The sequence below is a fragment of the Scyliorhinus canicula genome, chromosome 13, assembly GCF_902713615.1.
Source record: "Scyliorhinus canicula chromosome 13, sScyCan1.1, whole genome shotgun sequence".
Taxonomy (NCBI): Eukaryota; Metazoa; Chordata; class Chondrichthyes; order Carcharhiniformes; family Scyliorhinidae; genus Scyliorhinus; species Scyliorhinus canicula.
This window is the reverse complement of record NC_052158.1, coordinates 127,671,928-127,690,550: the sequence shown is the minus strand read 5'-3', so window position 1 is coordinate 127,690,550 and position 18,623 is coordinate 127,671,928. Positions and strand designations below refer to the sequence as shown.

At 44.4% G+C, this 18,623-nt stretch overlaps 1 protein-coding gene across 1 annotated transcript in view; it reads right to left on the bottom strand.

The window, feature by feature from the left end:
- The window catches only part of LOC119975648 (mucin-4-like), a 185,636-nt gene extending 170,176 nt beyond the window's left edge, over nt 1-15,460 (bottom strand). Inside the window, exons 1-7 of the mRNA XM_038815430.1 lie at nt 15,395-15,460; nt 13,950-14,078; nt 6,311-6,424; nt 4,554-4,664; nt 3,909-4,022; nt 1,854-1,967; nt 347-472 (exon numbers count right to left, since the gene is read on the bottom strand). Of these exons, the coding sequence (XP_038671358.1) occupies nt 347-472; nt 1,854-1,967; nt 3,909-4,022; nt 4,554-4,635 (436 nt within the window). The 5' untranslated portion in view covers nt 4,636-4,664; nt 6,311-6,424; nt 13,950-14,078; nt 15,395-15,460. The remainder of the gene's footprint in view (nt 1-346; nt 473-1,853; nt 1,968-3,908; nt 4,023-4,553; nt 4,665-6,310; nt 6,425-13,949; nt 14,079-15,394) is intronic.
- Between the last annotated feature and the right edge of the window lie 3,163 nt (nt 15,461-18,623).

Sequence of the window (18,623 nt, the reverse complement as noted above, 5' to 3'; positions counted from 1 at the left end):
CTCCGCGATGGCCAACGCGGGGATGAACCTCCCCTGAGCATGTGCGGGGTTGAGCCAGCATACACTGGCGCTCCCGCGCATGCGCCAACTCACACTGGCCGGCAGAGGCCCTTCCGCACCAGTTGGCATGGCGCCAAGCTCCTTCTCCGCCGGCTGGCACAGCTTAAACCACTCCGGCGCCGGCCGAGCCCCTGAAGGTACAGAGGATTCCGCACCTTTGGGGCGGCCCGACGGCGGAGTGGTTCACACGATTCCTTCGCGTTGGAGTTGCCCACCCCGCCGATTCCCGCAGAATCCCACCCTTTATTACCATATTGATCACGCTAATTCTCTCATGTAATCATACCTCGGCAAATGATGCCGTCACCTTCATACCCATCCTTACAGGAACATGTGTAGAATCCATTTGTATTTGTACAGTTTCCAGCATGCCGGTCACAATTGTGACTGCCAGTGGAACATTCATCCACATCTGAATCAGAAAGATGATAACATGAAAAGAGTTTGTTTTATATTATCTATTAATAAGCAACAAAAAATAACAATCTGAAAGGAATTGCTCTGTATCACAACTATCTATATAATATGTAGATTGTGATGTTTGTTAGGTGAATTAGACATTCTGCGTCGCCGAAGAGGCGCCATAGTGTGGCGACTCAGGGATTTTCACAGTAACTTCATTGCAATGTTGGTGCAAGCCTCCTTGTGACAACAAAGATTAAAACTAAATTAAAATTAACATTTATGGGAGTAATCATTGTGTGATGTGCTAAAGCAATCAAATGCGTTTGTGTTAAGCTGCTTTCAGACAGAAACAAACTGAAAATAAACTTTTGCAAAGTACCAGTTTTCTATTTCATTCCCTTCAGATATAACCACGCTCTAATGGGATCTGATGCTGAACAGATAGATCAGTGGCAAGTGTATTAAGCTATTTCCTTCTCTTGCAACACCAACAGCAAAAGCCTGTTTTCTGACCCAAATAATGGAGCTGGTTTTGGCAACTCATCCATTCCAAATCCTGGATCCAACTAAAACTTTCTGATAGAGTGGTCTCACTGGATATGTTCTATTTCATCCAGGCTCCATTGCAATTCTGCCCCATTTGGACCAAACCTTTAAATTCTGAAGGGTCACAGCGAACTATCAGTGCACCTTCCACCCATCTTTTAAACAAAGAGGAACGCTGAGTTACCAAATTTACAAGGCAAATTCTTCCAATTGCAGCTTGTAAAGCCTTCGGAGAACTTGTACCATTTGGGCCTGGAATGTGATTCCATTTGAGGCATTTTGAAGTCTCTAAATCATTTGTTAACTAATTGTTAATAAACTAAATTCAAGAGGATTTCCAATTGGGAGCTGAGAGGATTTCCAATTGGGAGCTGAGAATGTTGCTGTTGTTAATCCTTGGCCAATTTGGACCTCTGAATGATGACACTCACCTCTGAAGGGTGGACTGATTTGGACAGCTGGCACTGATTCATTCTTGCAGATACCAGTTACAATCCCCTGCCATGAAAATGACCTACTTCAAGGTCACTGATTTTGGGAGAGAGGGTTATGCTCCATTGTGCTCACACCAGTCAACATTAATCAGAGGAATTTTCAGCTGATTATCAATGAACGCTATTTGATAGCCACACAATAAGTTCTAGATATACTTAATTATTTGTTCAATAATTAAGAGGACAAATAATTAGGAGGGCAACAATTCTCATACCTGGTAAAACTACATATCAACCAATTATTGAGTTGCTTTGATATAATTCTCATTTTCTGATTCTTTGCATCGATGATCTTGTTTCTTTGGTTTTAGTATTAAAACAAAATGAATGAAGTGAAATACATTGTACCTGTACTGCAGTCTTTGCCTTTCCAATTGATTGGGCATATGCAAAAATAGTCATTAATGAGGTTCTGGCAGAACCCATTATGTTGGCATGGCTTCCTCGCACAGTTATTAATTACTGTATTTAAACAAAGGAAAAGTTTATCAGACTTTAATACAGTTAGGGGAGTGTTACAATTAAATTTTCTTCAAATTACTTTTAAATCATGGCACAACATGGTGACCAGTCCACCCGCAGCTGGGTCAATCCCAGCGGTTGTAGGATGTAGCCTTGAAAAGGTCCTCAATTAGCTACTTTGGGACCTCAAATAGGAGTGGGACAGGAAATTGACAACAGGCTTTTTTGCCCAGAACGCAATTTGGATGGAGGCAAGAGGTCGTGGGGTTTGGGTAGGTCACCATCCTGCGTAAGGATCTGCCCTTCCTGCTTCCAAACCCACCATCAGTTAGAGCACAAAGTTTTGCCCACGGTGTGTAGAATGAGAAATTGGGGTAATGTTCACTTTTATCGGAATCGGATTATAGAATAATTGATAGCCCGACCAGAAAATATATGTTGGTTGCTTCCTCCCTTTCTCCTCATATTTCTCTTCATCATGCTTGTCTCATAACTGGGCTATAATTGCTAAGTAGCACAAAGAAAGGTGGGAATGCAAACCGTGAGGAGGATACTGCTGAGGGAATTCCTGAGCTGACCCTACAACAATGGAGGGGCAACATTATATTTCAAAGTATTTCAAGTGGATGCTCAGTTGTTGAGTGTTTTCATGGCAATGTCTAAAATAGTTTGTGTTTTTAAAGGAATTATGGCATCTGGGGATAATGCAGGAAGGTGAAGTTGACTAGTAATGATCGCACTGAACAATGGAACTTCAGTTCCAACTTCTTATGTTCTTTTGTTCTTAAGCCATAATGGTGTGTAACATAGAAGTGAATGTGCCTGCTCCCCTTGTCCTTCAGGTAGTTGAGCTAGTGTTGTTAAAGAAGCCTTGCTCAGTTTCTGCAATACATCTTATTGATGAAACAGACTTTTAGAACTGTGTGTCAGTGCTGGAGAGAGTGAATGTTTAAGGTAGTGGAAGTGGTTTTGATCAAGTGGACTGCAGTTTCTGGATGGCACTGAGATTTGTTTAGTTTGGTTGGAGCTGCACCTCATCCAGACAAATGGGGACAATTCCATCACACTCCTAACTTGTACCTTATAGGTGGTAGTTAAGCTATGGGGAGTCAGCAATCAATGAAAGGCCTTTTAGCTACCATTCTGTTTCCGGTATCTTGAAAACAAAAGCCCTATTTCTGTTAAATGTGGAGCTGAAGTCTAAGGGTGCCATGGCTTCATGTTGAATATTTTAATTTAGCCGCTCATCAACTAAATGATTTCCTGAAATCAGGTGATCAAACTAATGTAACCACTAAGGTTGAGACCCTTTAAGAGACAGAAGAGGAGGCAGGAAATACTAAAGTAAAGCTGCCGTAATCCCAGTTGAACATTGGCTGCTTTCTGCTCTGAGGGGGGAGCTGAATGGTGGTGTTTTAACCCAACCACAGGCGAGGGGCCAAGGTTGGGTAAAAGGGGGGGGGGGGGGGGGCGGGGGGCGGGGGGGGGGGGGGGGGGCGGGGGGGCCGGGGGGGGGCCGGGGGGGGCGGGGGGGCGGGGGGGCCGGGGGGGGGCCGGGGGGGGCGGGGGGCGGGGGGGCGGGGGGGGGGGGCCGGGGGGGGGGGCCGGGGGGGGGGGGGGGGGGGGCCGGGGGGGGGGGGGGGCCGGGGGGGGTCGGGGGGGGGGGGGGGCCTTTTCGTGGATAACCTCAGTAAATTGAACCCGAGCTGTAGGTCTTGCTTTGCATCATAAACCAGCTGTCCAGCCAACTGAGCTAAACCGGCCCCAGGAAATATTGAGGGATGAGAAAGACACATGGTGCTAAAGTCAAATAAAAATATAGTCATGGAGAAGATACAAAACCCTCAATCAAATTGTACAATGAAGTATTATTCTTCTCTCTATATATTATAATGAACCATTTCTCTAGTCCACTCAACGGAAAATTGATACATAACGCACTTTCTTGGCAGAGTCGACCAGTATATCCAGGTGAACAATCACAGACAAAGTCATTTATGGAGTCTCTGCAGGTGGCTTCATGAAAGCATGGTTGGCTGGAACATTCATCAATATCTGATAAGATAAACAAAATAAAATATACAAAAATATTCACTACTAAAATAAATTCTTAGTTTTGTTTCTACATCAATAGAAAAAGACAATACAATGAAAAACAGTAAAAGGAACATAATTATAACTCGGTCAAATCTTTTTTAAAAATTTAAAGTACCCAATTTTTTTTTCTAAATAAGGGCCAATTTAGCATAGCCAATCCACCTACCCTGCACATCTTTTGGGTTGTGAGGGTGAGACCCAAGCAGACGGGGAGAATGTGCAAACTCCACACGGAACTTTAAAGAGATTCATATGTTTGTATGTGCATATCAAGTGCAGATAATTTTATTTGACTGTCACTGGATTGTTCCCAAATGCTGAATTCTTAGTATGCTTGTTGTATGGCAGGATCTTGAATCATGATGGCCGGTATTTCCAGCCCCATACCATTGGTTCTCTCGTGTGTCACCATTCACATCAGCAGGACAGCTTGATAAGCTGGAACATTTTGGCCATGGTCTTTAAAAAAGTTAAGAATGTACTGCTTACTAGTTTCACAGTTCCTTCCTGTGAAGCCTCCGTAACATTGGCATTGGTAACTTCCTCGACTGTTCAAACATGTTCCATTCATACATGGATTCGACAAACATTCATTGACATCTAAAAACAAAAGTCACAATTAGTGTCCATGTCACAAATCTAATACTATTTAAAAGTAAAATTCTGTATTATATGTGATTATCAATTGACTCAATAATAATGGTATTTGTACACGTTGTGTTCTATATGTTCCTCTATAGAGGAAACAATTGGGGGAGGGTTGTAATCTTGGGAGTGGCAATCAAATAGTAGAGGCACTTGCAAAAGCAACATGTTGTTCCAATTTGAGCAGCCACTTTATTAAAGTGGCCACTACCTTTAAATTTCGCCCATCAATCACTCTGAGCAGCCTCAAATGCCGGGCTCAAAGCTGACTGGAAACTCAGCCACATCAAGTAAAAACGACACCACAAAATCAGTCACGATTTGGATATTGGGCAGAAGATAACAATGCACCATTGAGTCAGCTTTGACTTGGAGTCTGCTGAGTTAGGCAATATTTATAATTGACATTTCATTTGTAATTTTCTTCCACAAATATCATAATAAAAGTGCAGCCTGGCCAACCACAGTCTTTTGCATGCGTTAGATTGTTAAAAGTGGAAAGTTATCTTCAGCAGGTATTTCATAATGTTTTTTTTAACCAAAATTCTACTCTGAGGAAGGGAAAAGAAATATGAAAATCTGTATTTGATATACAGGGTGTAATTTTCAGCCTGCGATCACCATCAGAGAGAACGGTGACACGGGTGGAAAATCTGGAGGTTGTTTTTCACGATTTTCCCGGCTCCTCACTGGAGACCTCACAAGTTCGTGCTCCCAAGGGACAGGAATGTCCCTGCAATATGACCCCCCCCCCCCCCCCCCCCCCCCCCCCCCCCCCCCCCCCCCCCCCCCCCCCCCCCCCCCCCACTCTACTCACAAAATATTTATTTCTCACGTCGGCAAGATTTACAACAGCTTTTTAAAAATGAGATTCAGTGTGAGAACTCCCTCCAAGGGCACCCAAGCAAGTAAAGCATGCGCGGTTGCCGTCCTCCCCGCGGGCGCCCCGCAAGACATGTCGGAATGATCTTGTAGGGCGGCGGAGGAAAAAGAGTGCATCTTTCAGAGATGCGGCCCGCCGATCGGTGGGCACGAATCGCAGGCCAGACCCCCACTGAGCACCCCCCTGGTGCTCGATCCTCCCTCCCCCCTCCCACAGATCGCACACACAGCGTTCGCGCGCTGTTCACGTCGGCAGCGACCAGGTGTGGTTGGCGTCGGTGTGAACCGGTCAGATTGGGCAGGCCGCTCGGCCCATCCAGGCCGGAGAATCGCCGCTTGACCGTTGGAAACGGCGAGTGGCGATTCTCTGAGCGGCCTGTCGTAAAACTCGGCACGCCATTTTGGGGGGGCTGGGAGAATCGCGTGCGGGTGCCAGGCGGCGTGGCAGGAATCACCCGGCACTCCCGCGATTCTCCCACCCGACATGGGGGTTGGAGAATCGCGCCCGGTGTCTTGAACTCGGTAGAGTTTGTTACCGGCTCCATCAGGTCCTGACCCGCTAGAGTAACAACATAAACCCATTCCCACTCATTTTTTTCTTTAAAGAGTCTCAAGATCTGGGGTGAAAACCAACAAGATGCCAGTTTTCGGTCTGTGCTTGTCACTTTGAAAAAACATAGTATGATTCCATCCACAGTCTCCTCAATGGAATATCTTACCTTCTAAACATGTTTTCCCAGTCCAGCCAGTTACACATTTACAATTATAGGAACCCTGTGTATTGATGCAGGAACCTTTCCCATTGCATGGATTTGATGCGCACTCATCGATATCTGGGGGGAAATTACAACATATGAAAAATATAATGACATTTAAAACAAAACTTATTCATTTTCAACTTTTTTTTGTCCTGTTCCTAATTATTAAAAAATTGCTATGATATAGGCAATGATCACTCCAGTACAAGGTCTATGTGCCTATTCACACACAAGGCTCGTTATTGGCAAGAGACTTGACTCCAGGAGGCAAGAGGAAACATGACATCAGAATAGAAACGAATGGACTTCCAGTGGCGGCATGTCGGAGGAAGTCGCACGTTGGGTGGCTCCTGCTCGAGGCTTGACTTTTTAGAATTTAATGCCCAGTCCCAGGGACAATTTTTCATTAAATAAGTTCAGGAAGACATAAGGAATGAGGAGGATGTCCAAAAACAAAAAGAAAGCCGCCGTGAAGAAGGGCGAGAATGAAGGTTCGCTGTTGAGCGAAAAGGTCAGCTCGGCAACTGGAAAGAAGGCTGAGGCTGGGTCGCTGGATGGGGCTGCACTTTTCACAGCAGAAAAGGTGACCAAGGTCATGGTTTTGCAATTTGAAAAACAGTTTGCAAAGCACATGGAGGTGATGAGGAAGGAGATGATGGAGGCATTGAAGGTGCTGGTGGAGGAGGTGATTGCTCCGGTGAAGGCGGCGGTGTCGAGAACATCAGCTGAGGTGCGGGAGCAGGGTGAGAAACTGAAGGGAGTGGAAGAGGCCTTGTCGCAACACAGTGATTAGCTCACCTCGATGGGTGAGGAGCTGCAGAGGATGGTGGAGGCCAACAAAGATCAGTGAGCCAAGATAGAAGAGCTGGAAAGCAGATCAAGGCAGCAATAGTTGAGGATTGTGGGTCTGCGCGAAAGGGTGGAGAGCCCGAGGCCAACAGAATACTTTACCAAGGTCTTTGCAGAGCTGTTGGGGGAGGGGGAAGATCCCAGTACGAACTGGATTAGGCTAATCGGTCGTTGAGGCCTAAACCAAATGTGAATGAGCCACCAAATGCAGTGAATATTTATTTCCATAGGTACCACGTGAAGGAAAAGGTCCTGAGTTGGGCAAAGCAAAAGCGGGAGGAGCAGTGGGTTGGAGCTAGTTTACGTATATCCCAGGACTTAACTGTGGAGATGGGCAGCCGAGTGAAGACTGCACTGTAGAACAGTGATGTGCGGTTTAGCGTTGTGTACCCAGCTGAGTTGAGGGCGACCTACACCTCTGAAGACATTTATTTTGTGACTGTGGAAGCGGCAGAGGTGTTTGTGAAGGCAGAAGGACTGGGGCAGAAGTGAGAAATGGGACTGAAGATTGGTCTTGGACTGAGGGTCTGGGGGATGGAAGATTGGATATAGTTCTATTTTTTATTTAATGTTGTTATTTGTGTTCAATGGGGTGAAATTGCCCATTTGGATAAGGTAGGGGTTGGGATTTTATGCAATGACGTTTTTCTGGGGTTTGTGTGTTTACACTGGGTTTGTTTGTTTGAAGGGAATATCTTTGTTTTCCTGGGACCATGTGGGGGCAGGGGATTGGAGGGGAGTAGAGCCTGGGCAGGGATCCCCACACCAGTAAGTTCAAGCTGGCTAGTGAACGGGAGTGTGGTGGGGGGAGGGGCTGCAGCCATTGGAACCTGGTCGAACAGGTTTCAATGGGCTCGGAGATGTGAAAATTGGGGGGGAATAAGGTGTTTTCGAGAGGAAGCAGATGAGGGGATTCTGGGGGGGAGGGGGTCGGGGAAGAGGTTTAATGGCAACAAAGGGATGGGGTAGGTCAAGCCCAGAGGGCAGGGGGAAGTATCACATGCGGTAGCATGAGAGGCCCTGAAGGGGGGAGGTGATATTATTTAAGGCCAAGATGGATAAAGAGAGGGGAGAATGTCAAAGGCTGATTGATGCGATGTTGGAGGTGGACAGGAGGTACACAGGGGATGCAAATCCGGCCCATTTGAGCAGAAGGAGGGAGCTACAGGCTAGCTTTGATCGGTTGTCCTTGGGGAAGGTATTAAGCCAACTGAGGCGAGCGAGGGGAGCAATTTATGAGTGTCTGGAGAATGCTGGAACCTTTCCCAACTTCTGAGAGAGGTGGCGGAGAGGGAAATTGTCCAGGTGCTGGATAGGAGGGGAAACGTCATGATGGCCCCAGATCAGATTAATAAGGTGTTTGAGTAGTTTTATGAAAATTTGTATAGGTCGGTGTCATAATATACACCAGTGTGTCATGGTGCAGACACACACACTGATGGACATAGAGTAGGACCAATCAACATGCATAACACCGCAGCCAATCACCAGTTAGAGCACACTCACTATAAAGACAGAGGGCATCACTTTTCCCGCTCATTCGGGATGCAGCCTTTCAGAAGTACAAGAGCGTATAGTTTACAGCACAGACCCTCACCATGCGCTGAGTGATTAGACTGGTTAGGATAGGCACAGGTCTTTAGTTAATCTAACATCGTGTTAACCCACAGTGAGAGTATGTTCAACTGTTTATAGTTTAATAAAATAGTGTTGTACTATTTTAAGTGTTGGTGGCCTGTATGTGTTCCATGGATCCAGAGCACCCAACACATCAGTCGGAGCCACCAGAGGAGGATCAGGGGATGCGGGAGTTCCTGGACGGATTTGAGTATCCAAGGTTGAAGGAGGAAGACAGGGCCACACTGGAGCAGTTGGTGGGGGAACAGGAGGCAAAGAAGGTAATTGGGCGGATGCAACCGGGGAAGGTGGCAGGGGTAGATGGGCTCCCAGTGAAGTACCACAAAAAATTTAAGGTCAAATTTGCGCCGCTGTTGGTGGGAATATTTAAGGAAGCAATGGGGAAGAGGTTGCCAGCACAACATTGGGGCAGGCTTAAATCTCCTTGCTGTTAAAGAAGGACCCGACAAAGTGTGCGTCGAACAGGCTGATATTGCGACAGAATGTTGTCACAAAGATACTGGCGAAGGTACTGGCAGCTTCATGGGAGGGGGCCTTAGCAAAGGTGATAGAGGAGGACGAGACAGGTTTCATGAAAGGAAGGCAGATATTCTCAAAGATTAGGAGGGTATTAAATGTAATCATGACGCTGGCTGAGGGAACTGAGGGAAAGGTGACGGAGGTGGTGGTTGCACCTGACGGGGAAAAGACATTTGATCGAGTAGAATGGGGGTATTTGATGGCGGTTCTTGAGAGGTTTGGGATCTGGCCGAGATTCACAGAGTAGCTATTATATGAGGAACCGAGTGCGAGTATCTGCATAAACAGTATGAGTTTCGAGTACTTTGCACTGCAGCGGGGGACCAGGCAGGAGTGTCCTGTGTCCCCTCTGTTATTTGCATTAGCGATAGAGCCTTTAGCCACCGCTTTAAGAAGCTCTGTGGTAGGAAAGTCTCTGTAAGCAGATGATTTATTGTTATATATTGTTATATGTATCCGAGCTGAGTGCGTCGATGGGAAACATAATAGTAATAATCTTTATTGTCACAAGTAGGCTTACATTAACACTACAATGAAGTTACTGTGAAAAGCCCCTAGTTGCCACATCCCGCCGCCTGTTAGGGTACACGGAGGGAGAATTCAGAATGTCCAAATTACCCAACAGCACGTTTTTCGGGACTTGTGGGAGGAAACCGGAGCACCCGGAGGAAACCCACGCAGACCCGGGGAGAATGTGCAGACTTCGCACAGGCAGTGACCCAAGCTAGAATCAAACCTGGGACTCTGGCATTGTGAAGCAATAGTGCTAACCACTGTGCTACGTGTTCTCCGAAATTTTGGGTATTTTTAAGGAAACAAATTAAACCTGGAAAAGAGTGAATATTTTGTGGTGTCCTGGCCGGGAGAGGATGCGGGGGTCGGAGGACTGCCATTTACCCACTTCAGGTATTTCGGGGTGCAGGCGGCGGGGGGCAGGGAGGGCTCCGTAGGTACACTTTTACTATCTTGGTGGGAAGGGTGAAAGTGGATTGGCAAGGTGGGATAGCCTCACTCTGTCACAGCCAGGTTGGGTGCAGGCGATTAAAATGAAAGTATTCCCGTGATTTCTGTTTTTATTTCTGTTGTCTTTTTGCCAAAGTAAGTGGACAAGTCGATCACTTTGTTTACTTAGGGGGAGGAGGCAGCTTGGGTTAGGAAGGTGGTCCTGCAGAGAGGATGGCAGGCGAGGGGGTTAGGTCTCCCGAATTGATATGAATATTGGGCGGCAAATGCTGAAAAGGTGAGGAGTGGGTTTGAAGGGGTTGGGAGGAGTTTCACTGGGTTAGAATGGAGGAGCGTCTGTATAGGGGGGTCAGGGTTGACGGTTGAGGGTGTTGGTAACAGCCTAGCTCCCGATGGCCCCGGGTAAATACTCTGGGAGTCCGATGGTGGCGGCAACACAGAAGAATTGGAGGCAGTTGAGGCCAGGGGAGATGCCGATTAGGGAGAACCATAGGTTTGAGCCAGGGAGGCTGGACGGGAGGTTTCCAAGATGGGAGGAGAGGGGGATCAGGAAACTAAAAATCCAGTTCCTGGGGGGTGTTTTGCGAGGTTGCAAGAGTTGAGAGAAAAATATGGACTTGGGCAAGGGGAAGGGTTTAGGTACTTGCAGCTCCGGGACTTCGCTAGGAAGGACTTTCAGAGCTTACCGATAATGCGACTGCCTCATTGTTGGAAGAGGTATTGACAGCAGGGAGAATGGAGAAGGGGGTGGTGTCAGCGATCAATGGGAGGATTTGGGGGAGGACGGCGTGTCCATGGAGGGGACAAAGCCAAGCCAAGAAAGAGTTGTGGGAGGTTATGGAAGATTGTTTGTGGTGTGAGTTGCTCCAGAGGGTGAATGCCTCAACCTCATAGGCAAGGTTTGGGCTGATACAGTTGAAGGTCGTGTATAGGGTTTACCTCACAAGGGCGAGTTGCTGACTCTTTGAGGGAGTGGACAACACATGTGAGCGTTGTTGGAGGAACCTCACAAACCATGTACATATGTTTTAGGCCTGTCCAAAGCTGGAGATGTACAGGAGGGAGATTTTCAGTGTTATCTCGGGGGTAGTGTACGTGAACTTGGAACCAGAGCCCCTAGAAGCCATTCTCGAGGTGTTGGACCGGCCCGGGCTGCAGGCGGGTGTGGGGGCAGATGTTTTATCCTTTGCCACGCTGATTTCCCGGAGGGGGGTCCTGTTGGGGTGGAGGTCACCTTTCCCCACCCTGTGCTTCAGCTTGGCGGGGGGGAATTTACTTGAACCTGTGACACTTGAGAAGGTGAAGTTTGAGGGGGATGAAGGAAGGGTTCCACAATTCATGAGGACTGTTTATTATGCACTTTTGAGAATTGGTTGCCATCGAACATTATGGGGGAGGGAGAAAGGGGAGGTTAGGGTTATTGTTGTTTTTGATTACACTGTTTACTGATTGACTTCATTTTCTTTTTACCTGGCATGTACGGGTGGATGTTCTGGTCTGTATATTGAGTGGAGTGTTGATTTTGTTTGGGGGATTGTTATTGTATTTGTGTTTGTTTCTTTTTCTTTTATTGTTTATTTGATGAAAATGTTGAAAATGAGGAGAATAAAAATATTTAAGAAAAGGAATAGAATCTAATTTTGTCCTCATTTGACATCCATACAAATATACTAAAATAGTTCCAACACATATTGCGAGATAGTATCCAATTACAACAACTCCAGCCAACTTTGCCATTCCATATAATGCTGATGTGAATTTTTGCAACTCTCCTACCATTCTGACTGAAATAAGAACATAAGAACTAGGAAAAGGAGTAGGCCTTCTTCGAGCCTGCACCGCCATTCAATAAGATCATGGTTGATCAATGAGTCACACAGAATCGGGATTAAAATGTGTAATGATTGTGTCAGCTTGAAATACTTGCTTGATAAATCTGCTGAGTCACAGGCTGGGATTTTCGGCATTCCCCTGCGGCGGGTTTTCCAGTGTCAGAGGAAACTCACCGTTGGCCGCTGGCAGCATTTTCCATTCCTGTTGAGGTCAATGGCTATTAGCGTAGCGCAGCCATGCCACCGGGGAACCTGCTGCCTGGGGTTGCCTTTGGTGGGACTGGGCCTGAAAATCCCTCCCATTTTATTGTATGGTAAATGGGACCAATAGCCTTTGTGTTGTCTTCAGTTTTAACCAATACGAATCAATAAAAACGCCTTGATCAAATATTATGTGGAACTGTGTTATTGGGTAGAACGGTTACATTGAAGTAATTCTTGGCTAGTTTAAGTGTTTTGTTTTCTGGGAGGTTTATTATTCAACATAGTTTAATTAGAGAAATCATACCTTGAAGTACTGAAAAAAAGGACTTAACAAACTGCTCTCACTTTACTTTTGATTCCTACTGTGTATAAACTAACCTTCATCACACTGTATTCTTTTCCAACCAGTCCAACAATTACAACCTTCAGTTTTGATGTCAAAACCATTCACTGTCATTCACAAATTACTGTGACCAAGATATTTTGGATGTCAGGGTTTCCTATTCCACCATCTGAAGAGTTGGTGGGGAATATATCTGGTTTCTCTCCTGATAGATGCTGGCAGACCTGCTAATTTTTTCCAGCATCCTCTGCTCTTTTCCTCACCAACACTGCCTGCCCATCAGCCATTTCACTTCGGTGAAAATCTCACCTTAGTGAACTGCCAGCAAATCAGTCTCTGTAGTGACAGAGCCTGCAGTGGGCAGAAAAGGAGTGATACGACCATCAATTCACTCGGAGACTCCAGTCGAAGTAAACAGTGGTTTTAATCAGCTTACAACTTTGCCTGCCTGTGACTGGTACATTACTGAAGGCGGTCCCACAGGTCAGCTGCTCTTATACTTCCTATAAGGGGTGGAGCCATGGGCGGAGCCTGTACATGCTCCACATCTCCCCCTGTGGGTGAAGCCACACAGTGGCCCATAGATGGAGCCCACAAGGTTATTGGCATGGCATCATGCAACACAGTATACTGGAGAATTACTAGTGCTTATACATTCACCACAAGGAGCTTCAAGATAAAATGGAACCTAAGTCCTGGACAGGGTGGAAAGGTTAGATTTTGGGATTTCAGGGCAGGAATGGTAGGGAAGGCCGAGGGTATGGATAATGAGGGCTGGAGGTGTCAGCGGAGAGGCCAGGAGAGAAGGGAGGTCGGTCCAGCAGCCACAAAGAGGCAACACCTGAAACGTTAGAAGGGGGCTTCTGATTGAGACATCATCACCCTTTACTTACCCACCCAGGGATTTGTGTTTTTGGCCTCCCCAGGAAATCCTCCCGCTAGCCTAAAAATTGAGGCTGAGCAGGAAACGGACCTTAAGTGGTCAATAATCTCCAGAGAAGAATCTCAATTGGGTAAGGACAAGTGGTCCATTCATGGTCTTGCCCACCCAATGTAAAATTGCTCAAAGCTTGTGCCAGGTGGGAATCTAGTGGAAAGCCCATTCATCCCATTTCACTCTTTACCATCACCCCCCCCCCCACCCCCCCCGTCCACCCCCGTCCACCCAAAACCCGTCAGCAGGGAAGTGTGAAATTAAGTTGCATGTGATGTTTATATCTTTTCCATACATTGTAGTGAAATTGAGACTCACCATGGCAACTTCTTTGGTCGCTTTTATCCAATAGATAACCAAGTTGGCATGAACAATTATAACTGCCAAGAGTATTTTGACAAATATGGTCACAATTGTTTAATCCTGAATCACCACATTCATTGACATCTGAGTAAAGAGAAAAAGAATTGATACAATTTGACACCTGTTTGCAGAATAGAGTAAGATTGCTCAATAAGATTCTTGTATTCAGATAAATACTGGAACTTTATTACTATACAAATTCAATAAATAATAATTATTAGCATTGAGACATCCTCTGTTGACACAGGGAGATCTTTTACAATTAAAACAACAAAAAAATTGTTCCAAAGAATATTCAAAGTATTTGTTTGTGATTTCATGAATATCAATTAGTAAAACGAAAATGTCACAAAAAATGCTCTGATTTCATTATGCTTTGACACTCAGTTCCTAAATTCATAAATATTCTGTAAGTTATGCCAATCACCATTCTTTTTGATACATTAACAATCTTATAGCAACATCATTTCACACTTTTTAATATGACTCAAACTAAAATATCATATGTAATACTTAAGGTGTGTCTTTTGAACAGGAATGTTAAAATAATTTATTCATATAAAAATGGTTCTGCCTATGGGTAAGTTTAGTATTGCTAGTATAGGGCAAATTGTACGAGTTATTCCTGTGAGTACCAATTTGTATAGTCTAACTTTGCTAACTACTGACAAAAATAGCTGTGAAAAAGGATTTCTATATTATTTTTACTGAATGTAAGTTTAGAGAAGTCTTCATATAGTTAAGAGCTACAATTATCAAATGTATGACTTTACCCATGGAATGCATGAAAATGTGGAGAAAGCTTTGGTCAGTTGTACTAACTGATGTAATGACTTTTAATTGCAACAGGCATTGATCAAATATAAATGGTATTACTAAAGAGATCTCTAGAGTTTTGCATCATAATTACTGACAAAGACTGTTCCTTAAAAACATTTAATATTTCAGGTATTTCTATTGCATTTTGACAACTCGACATTCATTGTATTGATCACTTGTCCTCTGCAATTATGATTGTTAATCTGAATAAGAGTTATATACTGACTTGCTGATACTTACTACATGGGTATTACTGCAATATAGAAATGGCTGGTGAAACTACCCAGCATTTTAAAGCTTTCTTTGGATATCTGGGACTATGTATTCCCATAGATTGGGAAGTATTAAAAATGATATAAAAATCAGATATCTTCCCTTAATGATTATTAGACCACACAGTAATTTGGGACACACAAGTGAAAAAATACTAGTACACTCTTATCAGAGATTCTCTGATTAAGATTGAACAATTGAGTCATAGAATAAACTAAGGTTCAGTTTGATGTCAAAAAATATACTGTCTCATAAATTACTATGTGACATTTGTCTTTTCCATATATTTCAGTGAAATTAAAACTCACCATCACAACTTTTTTTGTCTCCTTGATTCAATTGGTAACCAAACTGACAGAAACATTCAAAACTACCAAGGGAATTTTTACAAGTTTGGCTACAATTGTTTGATTGTGACTTGCATTCATTGATATCTGTGTAAAGAAAGAAGAAATATCATTTGACAGCTGGTTACAGCATAGAATAAGATTGTTTTGTAAAATTCCTGCATTCAGCTAAATATTAGTGTTTTTCTAATATAATTTCGTGAAACAAAAAGGAAAAAAATCAAACAGGCTTCTTGTTGCTTTAAGTCACATGACATATTTCGCAGAAAGAAAAGGTGCATTTATTGGTAACTAATTCTATTTTTACGTTGTCAGTATTCGTGCAGCTATTGCACATCTACTTTCTTCTATTGTGAGATAAAATCTGAGTGATTATTCTTTCATATAATTTGTTTAATGCTAGTTAATCCTCCATTTCAGTGCACAGGCTGGCATGAATAATAAGCCAGTCAGCAGAGAGAAAAAAAACTGGATATACTGTGATTAATGTAGGAATTTCAGACGTTGTATTATATGTATTTGGTGCAGTAAGGGTTAAATGCCTGGGTTCATAGAATTTACACTGCAGAAGGAGGCCATTCAGCCCATCGAGTCTGCACCAGCCCTTGGAAAGAGCACCCTACTTAAGCCCAAGCTTCCACCCTATCCCCGTAACCCAGTAACCACACCTCACCTTTTGGACACTCAGGGCAATTTAGCATGGCCAATCCACCTAACCCTGCACATGTTTGGACAGTGGGAGGAAACCGGAGCAGCCGGAGGAAACCCACACAGACACGGGGAGAAACTGCAGACTCCGCACAGACAGTGACCCAAGCTGGGAATAGAACCTGGGACCCTGGAGCTGTGAAGCAACTGTGCTAACCACCGTGCTACCGTGCTGCCCAGCTGGGTTAGTGTGTGTGACTGCTGCAGTAGTGTTTTTAAAATCTTGGTTGGAAAGACAGCTACGCGTTTTGGAGACTGAGTTGCAATTCAAGCATTGTAAAAGTTTGGGCTCTTTAAACTTCTGTTCATATCAGGAGGGCTCTCTGGGGAGTAGATAATTAGAGACATTGGATGCGATTGAACGGCCGCGTCATGCCTGACATGGTGACATGATGAGGCCCTGAACCTCTCGTGAGGTTTACGTCGTGCGGCATGCTTCATGAAATCTAACAAGGTCTCCCAGGCGGGATCCAGATTTGCATAATTAAGTGAACAGTTAGCATCACGTAGATATGTCTACGCCAGAGTAGCCCAAACCCGGAATCAAACACCCGCATCTGGGAGACCTTGCCTTGGCGCCCTTTAGCAACGGATGGTGAGGCTCTGGGCACGATACTACCCTGGCACCCTGATGCCAACTGGGCAACCTGGCAGTGCCACCGGCAGGGTATCAGGCTGGCAGTGCTGAGGTGCCTGGGTGTCCATGCTGGGGATTGGTCTAGGGAGTGCCCTGCCCCTTATGAGTTGGCATGAGGTAGGGGCTCCAGGACCCCTAATCGGTAAATTGGAGAGTTGGGGGGCGGGGAGTCAGGAGGCCGGGGTTGGGGGGTCTAGAGATCGGGGCGGAACTAAAAATAGCGTCCCGATTTCTTCCTGCACTGACGAGCCGAAAAAAACTAAGTCCAGTTTGGTAGCGGGGTTGTTTTCGGTGCCGCAGGCTCCAAAGGACACCCAGCTATTTGTGCTCAAAATGGGGCTCATGCCCAAAGTATTCAGCTTAATAAGGTGATGCAGTTAAACGGAGGAGATAGGAGCTGAAGGAGTCAGGAAGTGTGTTTTTTTCAGCTTTAGTTTTTTGGCTGGAAGGCAAACTCAGAAGCAGTTTCTGTAGAATACAGCTAGAGATTCTGCATTATTCTGCTATGTTTCTCACCAAGCAGTCTAAAAAGATTTCTATCCTATATTTAACTAACATTCCTGAGTCTGCTAACTGTATTTAAAAGTGGATTTTGTCCCGAGACGAGGAGAGATCTTATCTTTGAGGAGAGATAAAGACAGTGGTTAGGATTGTCTCATTGTGTTGTTAAGCATTGTTTAACTGGTAATTAAAACCTATGTGTTTTTATGATAAATTTAGTAATACTGTGTTAGCAATAACATTTCACAAAATGTGGAGGAACAGAGTTACAGGATTGCAAATTAGTTTTAACAAGAAGAAAATAACATTTATTAAACACAAAAAGTTGGAATATTATACAAAATTCCTTTACTCCCCATATAGCTTAACACATGCACGCAGATGTAAAGATTAACATGGTATACAAAGTACATCTTGAGCTAGAATGGTTTCATTAACACAAAAAGTCCTATGTTAAGCACATAAGATGAATGTGGTCAAATGCCGCTCTGAACCCAAGTTAGAATCTGAGGATTTAACCTCCCCCAGATGATGCTTCTATGAGAGTTTCCAAAGTCCACTTTCACACACTTTAAAATCCTCTAATGAACAAAACCTAGTCCACTTTTAAACAATGCTTCTGATCCAATGTTAAGAGTTAATCCAGTCCACGATTTTATCCACACCCTTTTAGGTTTTCTTTGCCTTAACTCCTTTTACAGAAACTCCGAGTTCCAGCCATCCATTCACATAGTTTCACACCGATTCACTTTTAACGCATGTTCCACAGGCTGTAGTAAAATCTCACAAACCTGAAATCACTTCAGATAGCTTTCTCTCATGATCCATTGCCTTTTCAACTCCCTATGACTTTACCGAACAGATCCCTGTTGTAGCACCTTTAACCTCAGAAGTCTTGGAAACTTGTCTTCATTTCTCTAGATTCTTAATGGAAGCGCTTCAAACTTTGCACTTATTTCCTTAACCATTTACTTATGTACTTAGCTCTCAGTGAGCACAGTAGAAACTTAACAAACCCACACACATACAAACACCTTTGTCCAGCATGAATCAAACTACAGGCTTCACCCTTCGAGGTACAGAAACATTCTTTCTAATGTTTATCAATACAGATCTAAGTCCCTTAAATCTACTTTTGTTTTCTGAACAAAGATTTAGATGCTGAAACAATCCACAATATCTATATCATACTCTAACATTCAGGATTAATAATAATCTTTATTGGTGTCACAAGTAGGCTTACATTAACATTTCAATGAAGTTACTGTGAAAATCCCCTAGTCGCTACACTTCAGTGCCTGTTCGGGTACACTGAGGGAGAATTCAGAATGTCCAACACCTAAC